Here is a 15036-nt window from a genome sequence, read left to right on the forward strand (position 1 = left end):
TCAGAACTTTTTACAGATTATTTTCTTGTGCTTTTTACTCATTTCTGGCTAATTTGGGGGTTTCTTCTTTCCCTATTTCCTTCTTCCCATGTTTTTCCAAAAAATCAAGCCAATTTGCCTAAGTTCCAGGGTTAATTAGGCATAAAGCTCATGTTTGTTGCATCACAAATACTTTTCTATTAGGGCTCTTTAAACATATAGAACTGATTAATTTATCTTTCGTCAGTAAAGGGGCAACAGTGCAGAGGAAAACATTTTAATGCACCGCATCATTCAAGATCTTGGCCTCCTTTCAGACAAGAAGAAAGAAAACATCCAAAACGCACAGGTGTTTAGGTGTTTATTTTAATGCCAATATCTGTTCTGGAAAAATGCATATTTAATCACATAATGCCACACTGAATTTAAACAGTCAAACAGTTCAGAAACTTGTAACACAAAGATATTACTTTACTATAAGTAATCAACTGGGAAAGTTTCATGGTGATATGTATTAGTTAATTTTTGACCTATTCACTGTGTTTATGCTAAAAGTGTCTGAAAATTTACAAAACATGAGGTCACTTTAGCAGAATAAGCCTTTTATCTCCTACTTCACTTCAGTAGCACTGTCATAATAAACGTTCCAGTTTTATGCCTGTCTGTATTCTGAAGCTTTTTACAGAGGGGTTTGTTCATAAATCATTCATTGCCTGAATAATTTATGTTTTTTTTCCTAAAAATATGGCGAAAGTGTGTTTTCTGTGGATATTAACGGTACTGATTGATTTAAGGAGTGATAAAAAGAGATATCAAACATTTCCCCTGTAAAACCCTTTGAAATTATTATGCCAACAACATTAAGAATTTTGAACATGGCTTTATCCAACATTCAAATTTCTGTTCTGTGAATGTTAGGAAATCTGTGCAAATTTAATTACATAATGCATAATATGCACATTCAAACATACAATTTCAGAAAAACTGTGATACAAAAAATAGTTATCTTTATGTTAGTGATCAACAGGGGAAGCTTCATGATATCTGTCAGTGATTTTATACATTTTTTACCCTGTTCATATGTGCTCGGCCTAAATAATGCAGGTGCATGTGTGTGTGTGTGTGTGTGTGTGTGTGTGTGTATGTGTGTGCGTGTGTGTATGTGTGTGCGTGTGTGTCTGTGTACTTGTGTGCGTGCGTGCATGCATGTGTGTGCTGCTGCAACTGTTGTACCTGATCATAAAACCACTTCTGATTGCTCTCACTCTCTTTCTCATTCTCTTTCTCTGTCTCTCTCTCTCTCCTGCCAGATGCGAGCAGGCCTGGTTCAGACCATAGTCCATCCAACAGAGCAGGAGTCCCTCCCTCTAATTCTCCCGCACCCCACAAATCACCTTTGTTGCCAGAGACTAGACGGTAAGTCGTCATGCCTTCGCTGCCCAACCCTACCACAACACAAACACACCCAGAAAACAAATCAGCACACACCGTGCTTGTTTAAATACTGCACACACACACACACACACACACACACACACACACACACACACACACCACTTTTATTCTTTATACGTTATACTTGCAAAGTCATATCATGTCTGCGATAAGCACACAAGCCTGTCCGGCCTCAAGCCTGTCCGGCCTCTCTCATTGACAGCAGTCTCCAGCTATAAGTGAATGATTACACTGCGAAAGGCAGTCTTTATCTTCAAAGTAATTTTCCATAAAACCAGAAAAATGCAGCCAAACATGTGATGTACACTTGGTACCTGCTGGTTGGTTTTATACTAACATGATTTTAGGGCTCAGTATGAAATATTATAATCTTAAGGTTGGGATATGGAAGGTAACACATCCTTTTTTAAAACCTAGGGTGACATCAGTTTTCTTGTGCTGCATTCAGACGCCTTTTACAAGTTATATGACTTTTACAAGCAATTTGATTTTTTTTTTCTCAGAAACATCAGTTAAAACACAACTTGGCAAAAAATTGCCTTACAAATTTCAATAAATTAAATATCTTTAAAGATCCTTTTTCTTTTCTTTTTTTAAAAGAGAATAATGTCCAATAAACTACATTTATAATTATTATAAACATGTATTACATTTTTTATGTTACAGAAAAAAATGTATATACATAGCCTTTTTTAAATTTGAATTATATTTTTATTTTTAGCACTGTTTTTCCTGGTCATTTCAATGTTTTCTTTCAAAAACATGGGGAGAAGACATTGATCAACTTAACAAGATGTTACTCAAAAATGAGCAAAAAGTTAGTAAAAAGGTTACAAAAAAAATTACCTGAAAATAAACAAAAAAAGTAAAAAGCAAAACCAAATTATAAAAAAAATCCTAACAAAAGAAGATTTTTTTTTAAAAAGTGTATTTATTCTATATACTTTATTTTCATATTTTTTGGAACATTATTTTAAATATAAATATGGTTTTCATTATTTTTTGGATAATTTTCTAATAAACTAATTTCTGGTGAATCTTCTTGTCCGTTTTTGCGGGACAGTTCTCGGCAAGTTAGCCTTTGCCTTTTTTTCCCCCATTTTTTTTGAAAGAAATCAAACCAATTTGCTCAGGTTTCAAAGGGTCAAATAGCTTGTGAAAGGGGTCTGAACGCAGCACGAGAAAAGTGATGGTGTTTCAGCTTTCAAAGGGTTAATTGTTGTTCGGAATTAAACTTTTCTTTTTTATTTTTTTGCTTATTTTCACTTAACTTTCTGTTTACTGATTTCTTGCTGATCTTCGGGCCATGTCTTGCTGAGTGGCTCAATGCCTTCTAGCCATGTCTTTGAAAGGGACCAAATCATTTTGTACAGGTTTCACAATATTAAGAACAGGATTTGTGATAGCAGACAAAGAGCAACAGGCTGCTCCATCTGAGCTGCTCAGTGGCCACATACACTCAGTTTCTAGTTATCAGGTTCACCAGACTAAAACTAATGCAGTCTAATACAGCAGTCCTGCAACAAATCCTCCTTACTTCAAACCCCCTTAGACACTGCAACGACACGTTGGGAATCTCCCTAATGGGGCCCCACTGCTGGTGTCAAACACATGTTGAAAAATGAAGTGCACTTATCCTTCAATATGCAAAGTTTCCACATTTTTCTTTGAAAGGAAGCATGTTCTGTTTGTGTTTTTATTATTGTATAATTTAAGCAAAGTTTGCTTTTGGTTTTGCTATTTATATTATGTTGCTCATGTTTGTATTCGCCTTTAAAAAAAAAAAAAACTAGGGCCTCCAAGGTGCCTCTTGCCTTGGGATTTGATTGTCCTTAACCAATCACATATACGCCTAAATCTAGCGTCATTTTAAGTTCACTCTAAGTCCAGGCCATTTTCATTCCGATGTTGCCAAATATCACCAATGTTTTTGGCACCAAATCTCAACATCAAAATTCACCTTTTGTGTCCACGTGATATGCCACCGGATCAGCTGAGAATGCAGCCAGACAGAACCATTCGCAGTGTTATTATACACTGCCGGACAACCGTACGGCACCCTCCACAGCATCATGATACATGGGCGGGCAGGTAGAGACAGCTGTATATGATTAAGTTGAACAGCACAACAAACTGCAGCCTTCATAATAAGCATGCAGTTGAATCAACACCTCTCTGGAACAATTTAAAACACAAACTAAACATCTGAACATTCATGAGGAGGATTTGTAGCAGCACTGTTGTGTCAGACTGCATTCATTTTATTTTGGTGAACCAGAGAAACTGTAGACTGAAGTTATTTTGAGCCAAAACTAGAAGACAGGCCACACTAGAGCCACAGAGAGCCACACTATAAGCCGGTCAGCCCTACAGCCCTACACTGACCATGAACATTTCGAGGGCGAAATATTGTCATTCAAAAGACTTATGTGGGAGAAAGTGCAGATCTTTCAAATGCTGACTTATGCTTGTCAACCTTCAGATTTCGAGCATATCTAGTCAGTATATATTGAACTTTCACGTAACTGCAACAGAAAACGCCAACTTTCTGCCGCCTCCAACTCACTATTTCACCTTTTTTTTTCTTCTTCTTTTTGGTTGTGGATACAGGTTGTACCAACAGTCACATTCTGAGAATTTAATCCTAAATCTCTCATACTGTCAGAATGTAACCCTTACCAACCCATAATCAATTCTGTTTTATCCTTGATCCATCATGTATTTAAGAGAGAGTTGAAGGTGACAGAACAGGGTCAGCCTGCAGAGTGCTTTGTCTGACTGTATAGGCCTGAACCTATACAGTGTCTATATACATTCATTTCAGTCCACATTAAAGTGGGCACGGTGGAAGATGAAGTCTCATTGAAATGAAAAATGACTCTAAAGTGAATGTTTAACTTTTCAACTCATCAAGTCAAACATTTCGCAGTTTATCACCAGGAGGTATCCATCAAACAGCTATGGGAGTGGTAAAACTGAGAGAACTGGGGATAGGTTTACATTAGATGAAGCACAGGTTGTAATGGTGACCAAATGCCACTCACTGTATGTACTATATATATATATAAACATGACATGACAGCATGTTCTCATCACAATCTCGCAAAAGACCACCGCCTTGACGGTGACTTGCAACGCCAAAAGGCACCTTTCATGTGTATATGAAACGTGGCTGCACAGCATCAGGTGAGAACATAGCCAGACAGAACCAGTCGCAGTGTTATTATTCGCCAGTAGACAGCCAGACAGCACCTGCAGCAACCACATTATACGCACACTAGTGGCATCATGTGAGTATGCAGCCTGACAGAACCTGTTGCGTCTATATGAAACACTGCGGCATCTGGTTGAACGCTGCAGGTAACAATGAAATATAAAGTGCACAAGGGTGCCTAAAGGGTGGATGGGAGGGGCAGTGGATGGGTCCAACAAACCCTGGATTTTCATTACGGAGTCCAGTGTTCGCTTCCTGTCCTAAAGTGATGGGGTTTGGAGTTTTTTTAATACTTCTCCATGTGCCTTCTTCCCCCAATTTGAACCATCTGTGCTAGCATGTGTGTTTGTTGACATTGTACTGTTGGTTGCAATGTGCTAAACATAACCACATGCCGTGAAATCCCACCATGCGCTTTTGTTGACATCACGGTAGCAGCACCCTGGAACATTCAACAGCAGACGTACAAGCATACCTAGAGCGTAGTATATAGATGCAGAAGTCCACTGCAAAACAGCAGTACCTGACAAATTGGGATATGAGCGTGTTTTTTGGGTATTTATCCATAAATAGTATATTATTTACATTAGATGTCAGTCAGCATGCCCACAGTTTGGAAAAGCAGGTTGGAGTCTTACATTGAAACTAAGCAAGGTACTGCTGTGGAGGGGTCAGCAACAAAACCTGTTTTAGCCACCTTAAAAAACTCCCGCCTAAAAAATAAATATCAGTTTAAGTTTATGTTATATTGAGAGTATTTTCACTGCTTGGCTGTACCATCAGACAAGTTAGGTCGTTCTCTTGAAGCCAGACTCCTTTGTGAGAAACACTGATTTTAACATCACTGAACATAAGTTGCTGGTCTACTACTGCCTAAACAGTTATTTTGTTTGTGTTATTCTGCAACTTTGGAGTTGAAAGAGTTACCCAAAGTCATACTATAGCACAAAGAAACTAACTCATCAAAGCGGTGGTAGACCAGCAGCAACAAATTACTGTTGTTCTTAATGGAGTCTGGTGACTTTGACAAGAGCATAGGCAGAATGGGCTGTTTAACCAAAAGGTTAAGCTGTAAAAATCAATATAGCATAAATTTCAAGTAGTAATGATTTAAGTGACTGAAATTAGTTTTGTTGATGACCCGTCCACAGCAGTATACTGCTCAGCTTTGGGGTCAGACTCGAGTATGCTTCTCCAAACTTTTATTACAGGTGAAACAACACACCAAAACCTAATACATTGTGTTACTTGATAACATACAAACAGTTATAAGGGAAAAAAACATCAGGATTGAACATGACTTGAAATTGATGCAAGAACAGATTTTGATTATCAAAAAAAATGCCAGAGGAGGATCTCCCGCACCTCCCAACAGACGTCCTAGCTTAGCTCCTAATGTCCTAACATCCAAGAAACATCCTAAAATCCTTAAAAAGGTCCTCAAATCTGAGAAATTGCTGAAATCCTAGAAACATTTGAAGATCCTTGTCACAGCCAAAACCAAGAAATGTTTTAAAATCCGAGAAACTTTGTTAAATCTGAGAGATGTCCTAAAATCTGAGAAATGTCCTAAAATCTGAGAAATGTCCTGCCATCCTAGAAGTGTCCTAAAATTCTAGAAACATCCTAAAATCCCAGAAGTGTCCCAAAATGCTAGATAGGTCCTGAAATCCTAGAAACATGTATGGGGCTGCTACGGCTGGCTCCTGGCTTCCTGTGCTCCCCAAGCAAAGCAAGTGGCATGTTCCTGGTTTACAGGATTTTGAGGACAACAAATGACACATTTGCAGTTTTGACCAAATTAGGACAGAAGGTTGTGTATCTTTATCTCTTGTTGAAGCCCTCAGGATATGTACAGTAGCTGTATTAAGAATGCAGACTTTAGGAGGTTGAGCCACTCATTTACCACCTGTCAAATCTGCATAATGCACATGTACATGTCAAATAGAGACACATGACTTGATTAAATGTCAATTTACGAATTCTAGTTCCTTGGTGAAGGTGGCTGCCTTAGATGTGATTCTAAAGTGTGTTTTTTTGCTGTCAAACACAGCCCCCAGCCTTCACCAGAGCTCCATCATTCCAAAACTGTGTTGCCAAGCAATGGTGAGGCCAACAGCAGACATGCTCGGTATAACAGGGACGCTGTGGATAGGCGAAGAGGAGGAGTGGGAGGAGGGAGGAGTGCGGACTTATCTGCTGCCTCCAACAGCCAGCATCGAGATTTTACAGCTGACATGATCACTTACCGGACTCACGGCATTCATAGCGGAGACATTAAAAAGCTGTCTGAGCAAACAGCTGCATCGTGCACTGTACAGGAGGTCAGAGGGAACACCATGAGCACAACACAACGGCCAAGTTCTGACGGAGCAGACCAGGAGAACGCCAACCTCAGGTCAGATCTAATTATACTGCATACAGAGAGGTGTGAGGGAGGGAAATAATAACAAATGATTTTTTTTTTTTGTGACGCTTAAACTGTGACTTTATGCTTATAATATAAAGCACAAAAGAAAACGATCGATTATTTGAATACTTTTGCCTGTGAGCAGCAAAATGTACAGATACACTGTGAATTGCAGAGAATAGGTGATGGAGAAATTGGAATGATTGAGTAGTGACTCACTGTGAGGAGGCGCAGATGGATGTTTTTATATTTTCAAGAGTGATTCCGCTGCTTGGATTCACACTGTTGATGAAGAGCAGAATTCATCATTGTTTGTCTGTGTGCTGCACCAACGGTACTGCTGCATCCTTTTTTTATAGTAAAATTAGTGAAAATATTCAGCCACCTGTCTGCCTGTGCAAACACATAATTCTTAATTCTTTCTTTTGCAGGCTGCTGAGCAATGGAGACGGCTCCCAGACAATCTGCCACAGCCTCAACATCGTCAAAAACATCGGTGAGGAATAACATGGATTGAGGGTAGCATTAACATTCCACCCACTTTTACCACCTCCAGAGCTATAAACTCATCTCCTGTTTGTGAATTTAGTATGTGGCTAACACTGAACATTGGTAAGAAACACGTGTTGGCATTATGCAACACATATGCAAACATATATTTCTAATAGACAATGTATTAAGACAACAATGGGCTTGATAAGACTTCTCACTGCCACTGAGCTGTATCTGTTAGTGCGTATCAGACTTGTTCAAGGTTGAGTGCCTCTTTAAGCTGATAATCGACTCTGTTGACAGACTACGCACCACAGTGCTGTTCAGTGTGTACACGGAGTAATGGTTATTTGCAGGGATTAGTCCAAATTTACTCAAAACAGCAGCTCACGTGCGGAACTCTGGTAAACGTTTCAAAAGCTCAAAAAGAGCAGAAATATTACATATATCCGCGGTTTACAGGTACTACATGTGCTGCCTCTTTTTTCCCAACCTGTGCGTTTCTTTGGCTATGTATGCGCATTTCACTCTCTCTTATGTAAGTCTCAGTCCAGTTCTACGCCCACCAAAGCAATCTGCAGTATATGACTGAGGGAGATTATGCAACAGGCCCCTGTTATTCAAAGTCACCTACCTTCTTGATATACACACAGCCAATGTTCCCTGAAAAGAGCTGCTGTTCTTATCAGCAAACTTTTGAGTTTCAGTTAAATAAACCCAAGCAGACCTGCCATTTATTAATCACAGGTTGAAAAACACACACACACACACGCACACACACACACACTATGGTGCAGAAATACCAAATACATCTAACGAGACCTCATGAAATTGGCTGGATTTCTTTCAAAAATATGGGGAGAAGGCAAAGAAAATTGAACCAAAAATTAGCAAGAAGTTTGTAAAAAGTTCAGAAAAAAGACAAGACAATTTCCTGAAAATTAGTTTGTAAATTATCAAATTATGATTATTTTTAAATGCAATACAAAATCCTTTTCTTTTACTAAACTTATTCCCTAGCTTTAAAAAATACTTTTCTAAATGTATTTATTTTTTGCAATTTGTGAATCATTTCTTACCAAGCTGCTTGTTGTCTTTTTTCCCAATATTTTTGAATGAGATCAATTAAATTAGCTCAGTGTTAGAAGGTTAAAATACTTGTGACATGCAGGTGAATGCAGCACAAGAAAAGTGATGTTGCTCCAGGTTTCAAAGGGTTAATATAAACATCCTCTCTCCTCCAATGTAGTGCTGGCAATATTATTGACCTTATTCTTGGTGCACACAAGAGGGTATTCTAATCTTAACTAATATGATAAACTTGGGAGACAACTGATATGATGACAGATCCAATTGAATCCTGAGAACACACACACCAGATGATTTAGTCAAAATGCAGGACCAGACTCTTGGGGTTTATACTAAACAGTTTCAGAGTGGGGATTCTGAAGACTTGGGATATCACACTCAGTATGTTTCCATGCACAGTTAATTTGAGTTACGGTTACATCTCAATGAGGCTGTTTAACTGGACAACTGTCCTTTTCCCAGTATACAAGCAGTGGGGGAGAATCAGTTTATTGACAGAAGTATGTCCAACTCTGCCATGGTAGATGGAAATATGTCCCCTTTCAGCTCGCTGTTATAAAGACCTTCTTCAGGTTGACCTATTGCATGACCTACCAAACAAGATAGAAAGCAGCACATGGTCGAATGGTGACAACATGGATAACTTTTCAGTGCTGTACATTTCATACGCACTCTGCATTTTACTTAGTACCTTTGTCTTGTTTTGTTTTCTTCCTTTCTTCTTCTCTTTTTCCCAGCTTTCTTCTGCAAATTTAAGCTGTTTAACTTCCTGCTCAAAGCCCAACATGGGGACTATGGTGCATGCTCACAACACATCGGCCAGTTAAAGTCCAGTTGAGGCACATATGTGAAAGAATAAATTGACCCCAGACTGCATGATCTCAGTGTGTAAGTCAGACTTATAGGAATTTGATTTAGTCCAATTTTAGTCAGACTAACATGTTTACACGTATTTTAAAGGTCCAGTTTTAATCAGACAACACAAAAATTCAACTTTTTCTAACATCACGTTAATAGACTGACTGTTAAAAGTTATTAACATTATTTGCTGCTGCAACAGACCATCACTCGACCAGCTCATTTTTTCTTTGTTGTTCTAAGCTGGTATATAAATATCAATCAAATGCAACTTCTCATCCATCTATGAAATATGTAATATTTCTTTCATTAATACTATATTTGCAAAAATAATCTGCTTGTTTATCTTGTAGTAATACCTCTATGTCATGGAAAACTGGACTGTGCAGTGTGAAAATGTATATGCAAATGAGTCTCCATTGCACACTCATAAAAGTCAAATACCTACACATTCTGAGCAGTCAGGATGACATGCTCCCAGCAGTGTGAGGACTGATCTAATCAGCACCGCTATGTGTCATCCATTAGATGTTTGTCAGACTGCTGTATAAAAAATGTCTCTCATTTTCCTCCAGCACTGTCAGTCCTTCATTCTGTACATTAGATTATAGAACTCCTCAGACATATGTAGGCCCAAGGCGACGACAGGCTGCAGATGTCAATTTATACGATGCAACACACAAACTTCAGGTGTAGGCAGAAAGCTAAAATCCTGAAGTATATGAGCATTTTCAAACACAGAAGGACAACACAAGCTGATAGAACAGAAGTGAGCAAAGAAGGGTGGCAGGACCTCTCTAAAACTGTTCCTAACAATGTTTCGATAATGTCACTTAGGCAAAAAGGCAATGGGTCATTTGGGGTAGGTGTGGCAGAGCTCCATGTGTTGTCACCCGAAATAAAGTGTGGATTTAATGGTACTGAGTAACTGGAAACTGGCATAATTCTGGGTTAATACATAACATAGAAATCATTTTAGCATTAAAATTAGGGTCAGTGGCTGGACAGAATAGTGGAAATCCTTAATACCAGGATCAACATCATTTGCCTTGTGCCGCATTTAAACACCTGAGGGGTATTACTCTCCGTTTCTTATGGTTCTTATTTTGGTCAGGCGGGGAGGCCTTGAGGTCAGAGGTCTAGGGATGGTTAGGCCTGGGAGCCAAGTGTGTAGAATACAGGCACCAGGCTAAAAGTAACATGGAATGAGGCTCCTTTCAAAAAAGGACATATTTGTGGGGTCTTGTGATTGATCACAGCAGGTGAAGAATTGCTTTACTAAAGAATGTATTGATTCCTAAACCTATAAAGAGACTTGCATGAGCTGTAAGATAGAGAGATTCGCATTGATCCTGAATCCTCTCCCAGGCAGACCATGGTGCCCGGTGGATGCTGAACTTCGTTGTAATAAACTGATTCTTATGCAACCAAGTCGGTGTCAGCGGAGGTTTCTTCATCATCTACATATCATTGCTACTTAAGACACAACACACCATATACAAGCATTTAAACTTCCGAAATGTGAAAAGAATGCAACAAGCAACTTGGGAATAAATGTCTAGCAAATTACAAAAAAATAGTGAATAAGATAACTTGAAAATCAATGGGGGGATTTATTACTATTTCTAAATCTTATAATTATGTATTTAAAACTACGGTACAGCCAAAGGCATCCAAGCATTGAAAATTATTTTTCTTTTTTAGCGCCATTTAAGTTATTTTTTTTGCTTTGTTTTTCCCCTTCTTTTTTTTTATTTATGTATTTTTTTTATTTTCTTGTAACTTTTTACAACACATTTTTTTGACAATTTCTCTTGAAGTTATAGTGCCTTCTTCTCAAGCTTTTAAAAAGAAATCAAGCCAGTTTGTTCAAGTTTCAAGGGGTTTAAAACTGTGTTTTAATCATGTTTGTTGTGAGATGCCGCTATCTGTGTTGGAAAAAATCAATATGCATGCCCAAAGCCTGTGGCAATGAAAGCGGACGGTACACCAGCCGCAGGCTATTAGTATAAATCTGCTGTTATTAACAAGCTATTGGCTTTTTTGTTTGGTATGAGCGTTAAGCACAGGGGATAGCATCTGGTTCAAAAGAACACTTTCAGGATCTTAAGCATCTTTCTGAGAGGATTACCAAACAGGAAAGCCTAAGGACAACAGGGGGAATTCTGCAGAGCAAACAGAGCAGAGAACCTGTTGGTACTCCAGGTCTTTGCAAAAATCAAAAATAAATTTTACATGTGTACCAGATGCCTGACTTACTGTCTTTTGTTTCTCTAGCCGTACTGTACCAGGAATACCGGGACACTTCCAAGCAGCAGGAGATTGAGCAACGACGGCAGCGTGAGAACCTCTCTCCTAGTGTCACAGAAGGGACTGTGGTGGCAGACTCCGGCGTCATGTCCCCTCCAGTGCTACAGCTGCAGCTGAGGAACAGCGCCCGCTCACTGAGCCTGTGGCAGAACCTGGAAGCTGTGCAGGCTAGCGGCCTGCTCACTCAGTTACCACAGAGAGAAGTCATAATGCAAGAGGTAAGCAATTTTGTTATATACGGTTTTATGGATAGGTACAAATGTTAGTTAACCCTTTGAAAAATGAGTAATTTGCTTTAATTACTTTCAGAAACATGGGAAGAAGGCAACTTAACAAGAAATGACCCCCCAAACTGGCGAGCAACCAGACAAAAATCACAAAAAAATTGCCTGAACATTAGCCAAAAGGAAGTTAAAAAACAAAAACACAAACAAGGAAATGTCCTGTAAAAAGTAGAAAAAAAATTTTTTCCAAATGTTTTGCCATTTCTGGATCATGTTTCATGAAGTTGCTGATTTCTTTTTCTTCCATGTTTTCAAAAGAGATCAAACCAATTTGCTGAGGTTTCAAAGGGTTAAAGTAAGTGTGGCAGGCTACTAACCCATATCTATGAAACTTATCACACCTGACAACAGACATTTAAAGGCCTGATAACTGCCATATCAACTGACATTTTGGGGATCTTGATTGGTACTTTGCCATCAAATTTGGTACAAACATGCAAGGTCCTCAGAGGCTGAAACTTTATGAGCGAAGTGATTTCTTGACTTTTCATTAAGCACCAGCGGCTGGTCAAAGATTTCACTCATCCAATGAAATATCCATACAGCTACTATATGAATTTGCACACATTTTTGCTGACATTCAAGGTTCCTGGATAATGTATCCCACTGATTTTTCCTGATTTTTACTCTAGCTTTACCATGGGTTGAGATTTTTTTTTTTTTTAAATCAAACGTCTTGACAACTATTGGATGGATTGCCATGCAATTTCAGACATTCATGGTCCCCTCAGTGTGGGTTGTGTTTACTGTGGTAATCCCTTGATCAGACATGCAGTATTCTTGAAAGGGGTGATAACATCCCGACCAAGTGAAAATGTCAACCTCATGATGGTACTTGAGGAAAAGTCAGGGGATCACCAAAGAGATCAGATTTCCTCATCTGGGGATCATAAATGTCTGTGCAAAACTGCATGCAGCTGATAGCTGCTGAGATATTTCAGTCTTGATCAGATTGGTGGACAGACCGGCTGACAGACTGACATTGCCTTCCTCAGAGCCACGCTTCTAGCATGGCTAGCATGGCTAAAAATTGAAACTGGCAGCTGGTGCATCTTTCATGAATATTCATGCAAACAGATTGTGAAGCCACATGGATTCCATCAATACAAAAGCAATGTAATTACACATCCATCATTTAAATCTGGTGATTTTGTAGTTTTTCAGTGGAAATCAGTGAAATGAGTCTTAGCTAGATGTGCCAGCAGGACGTGATACTTTAGATCAGAATTTCATCATATCAACTGTTCACTGGGTGGAGTATTAATAAAGCCTTGTGATCTGCTTTCTGTCCAGGCCATGTTTTGAGCTTGTTACCTCAGAGGCATCGTACTACAAGAGTTTGGAAATTTTAGAGACTCACTTCCTACGTAACCCCGTTTTAATCAACACTCTCAGCCAATCCGACATGCACTTTCTCTTCTCCAACATCGAGGAAGTCATGAAAGCCAGTGAAAGGTAGGACACAACATCTACATTAACAATCACTTTGGGATTGGAAATCCAATCATACAAACAAGCTATTGCTTCATATCCCTGAATATTGGACTCTTTAAAATTCCAGGTTCCTAATGGATCTCGAGCATCGAATTGAGAAGTCAATTTTGATTTCTGATGTGTGCGACATTGTTTACCACCATGCTGTGGAGCACTTCAGTGTCTTCATCAAATACGTCATTAACCAGGTGTACCAAGAGAAGAACTACAGACGCATTTTGTGAGTACCTATTTCTTGGGAGTATTGTACTTTTTTTTTTTTACTTTTTAGTTTTACATTTGTCAACTTTAACTTTTGTTCCTCTACATTGCCGAAATAAAATGGATACTTTTACTCCGCTACATTTAGCTCAGTATCTTAGTTACTTACTACACACCAGGGAGGGAAGGGATGAATGCACAAATGAAGGAATGAGAGGGAAGGAAAATCTGGATATTGTTCATTTAACCCTTTGAAACCTGGATCTCTTTTCTTGTGTTGCTCTCAGATGCCTTTCACAACTATTTAACCCTTTCATCTCTAAGCAAATTGGTAGATAAGATATTGGTAGATTAAGTAAAGTATTTTAAACAAAGCTAGGGAAAAATATATAAAACAGAGAAAAAGCTAGGGATAATAATTCTCATAATTATAAGTTTTAAATTACAAAATGTTTGTTTTTTTCTTAGGTTTTTTGTTGGGTTTTTTTTTTTCTTTTTTTTTAAACTAATTTCTAGGTAATTTTCTTGTACCTTTTATTTATTTATTTCTAAGTTTTGGGAAATTTCTTCTTTCGTTGCTCATCGCCTTCTCCCAGAGTTTTCATAAGTAAGCAAGCTCATTTGTTCTGCTTTCAAAGGGTTAAATTGTTTAAGTTGTGAAGAAGACCTCATTTTTCTTCAAGAGTAATGTATACTTGTTTTTCAGGTGGTGGTGCACAATGCTTGCTTTTAATTACTAGTATTTTCTTTTACTTTTATTTTCAATACTTAAGTACATTTAATATCATATTATTACTTTGATACTTAGGTACAGTAAATATCAGATACTTTAAGACTTTTATTCAAGAAATACACTAATAGGTGATTTTAACTTCTACCAAAATCATTTCCTGGAAAGATATGTGTACTTTTACTCGAGCATGGCTTTCAGGTACTTGATCTAGCACTGTCTGTTACACTGTGGACTGTTCCGTCTTCATTCTTTTGCAGTGGATTGTTTATGAAGCAGTTAGCGATTCTTGTCTATGGAAATGGCGGTGATTTATCAAATATATTTTGGGCAGTGTTAAAAACAGAACTGTGGCCTGTTTGACAACTGATGACGAATACATGCCTGCAGAGAGAGGAGCTGTGACAAAGAATAATAGGCGTCATCCCTCATACACTGCTTTTTTTTTTTTTTTTTTATAAGTCTGTGAATGTTGTCAGCCTGTCTTTTCAGTAGAGAACAGGTTTGTTTTTGATCATGA

At 38.4% G+C, this 15036-nt stretch overlaps 1 protein-coding gene across 1 annotated transcript in view; it reads left to right on the plus strand.

Moving 5' to 3' along the window:
* Nucleotides 1–15036, plus strand: part of ngef (neuronal guanine nucleotide exchange factor) — a 32736-nt gene that overhangs the window by 4677 nt on the left and 13023 nt on the right. The window contains exons 3-8 of the mRNA XM_042486148.1: nt 1290–1395; nt 6702–7046; nt 7490–7554; nt 11775–12026; nt 13387–13546; nt 13653–13805. Coding sequence (XP_042342082.1) covers nt 1290–1395; nt 6702–7046; nt 7490–7554; nt 11775–12026; nt 13387–13546; nt 13653–13805 — 1081 coding nt within the window. The remainder of the gene's footprint in view (nt 1–1289; nt 1396–6701; nt 7047–7489; nt 7555–11774; nt 12027–13386; nt 13547–13652; nt 13806–15036) is intronic.

This window comes from Plectropomus leopardus, chromosome 5, assembly GCF_008729295.1.
Source record: "Plectropomus leopardus isolate mb chromosome 5, YSFRI_Pleo_2.0, whole genome shotgun sequence".
In the NCBI taxonomy this organism is placed as follows: Eukaryota; Metazoa; Chordata; class Actinopteri; order Perciformes; family Serranidae; genus Plectropomus; species Plectropomus leopardus.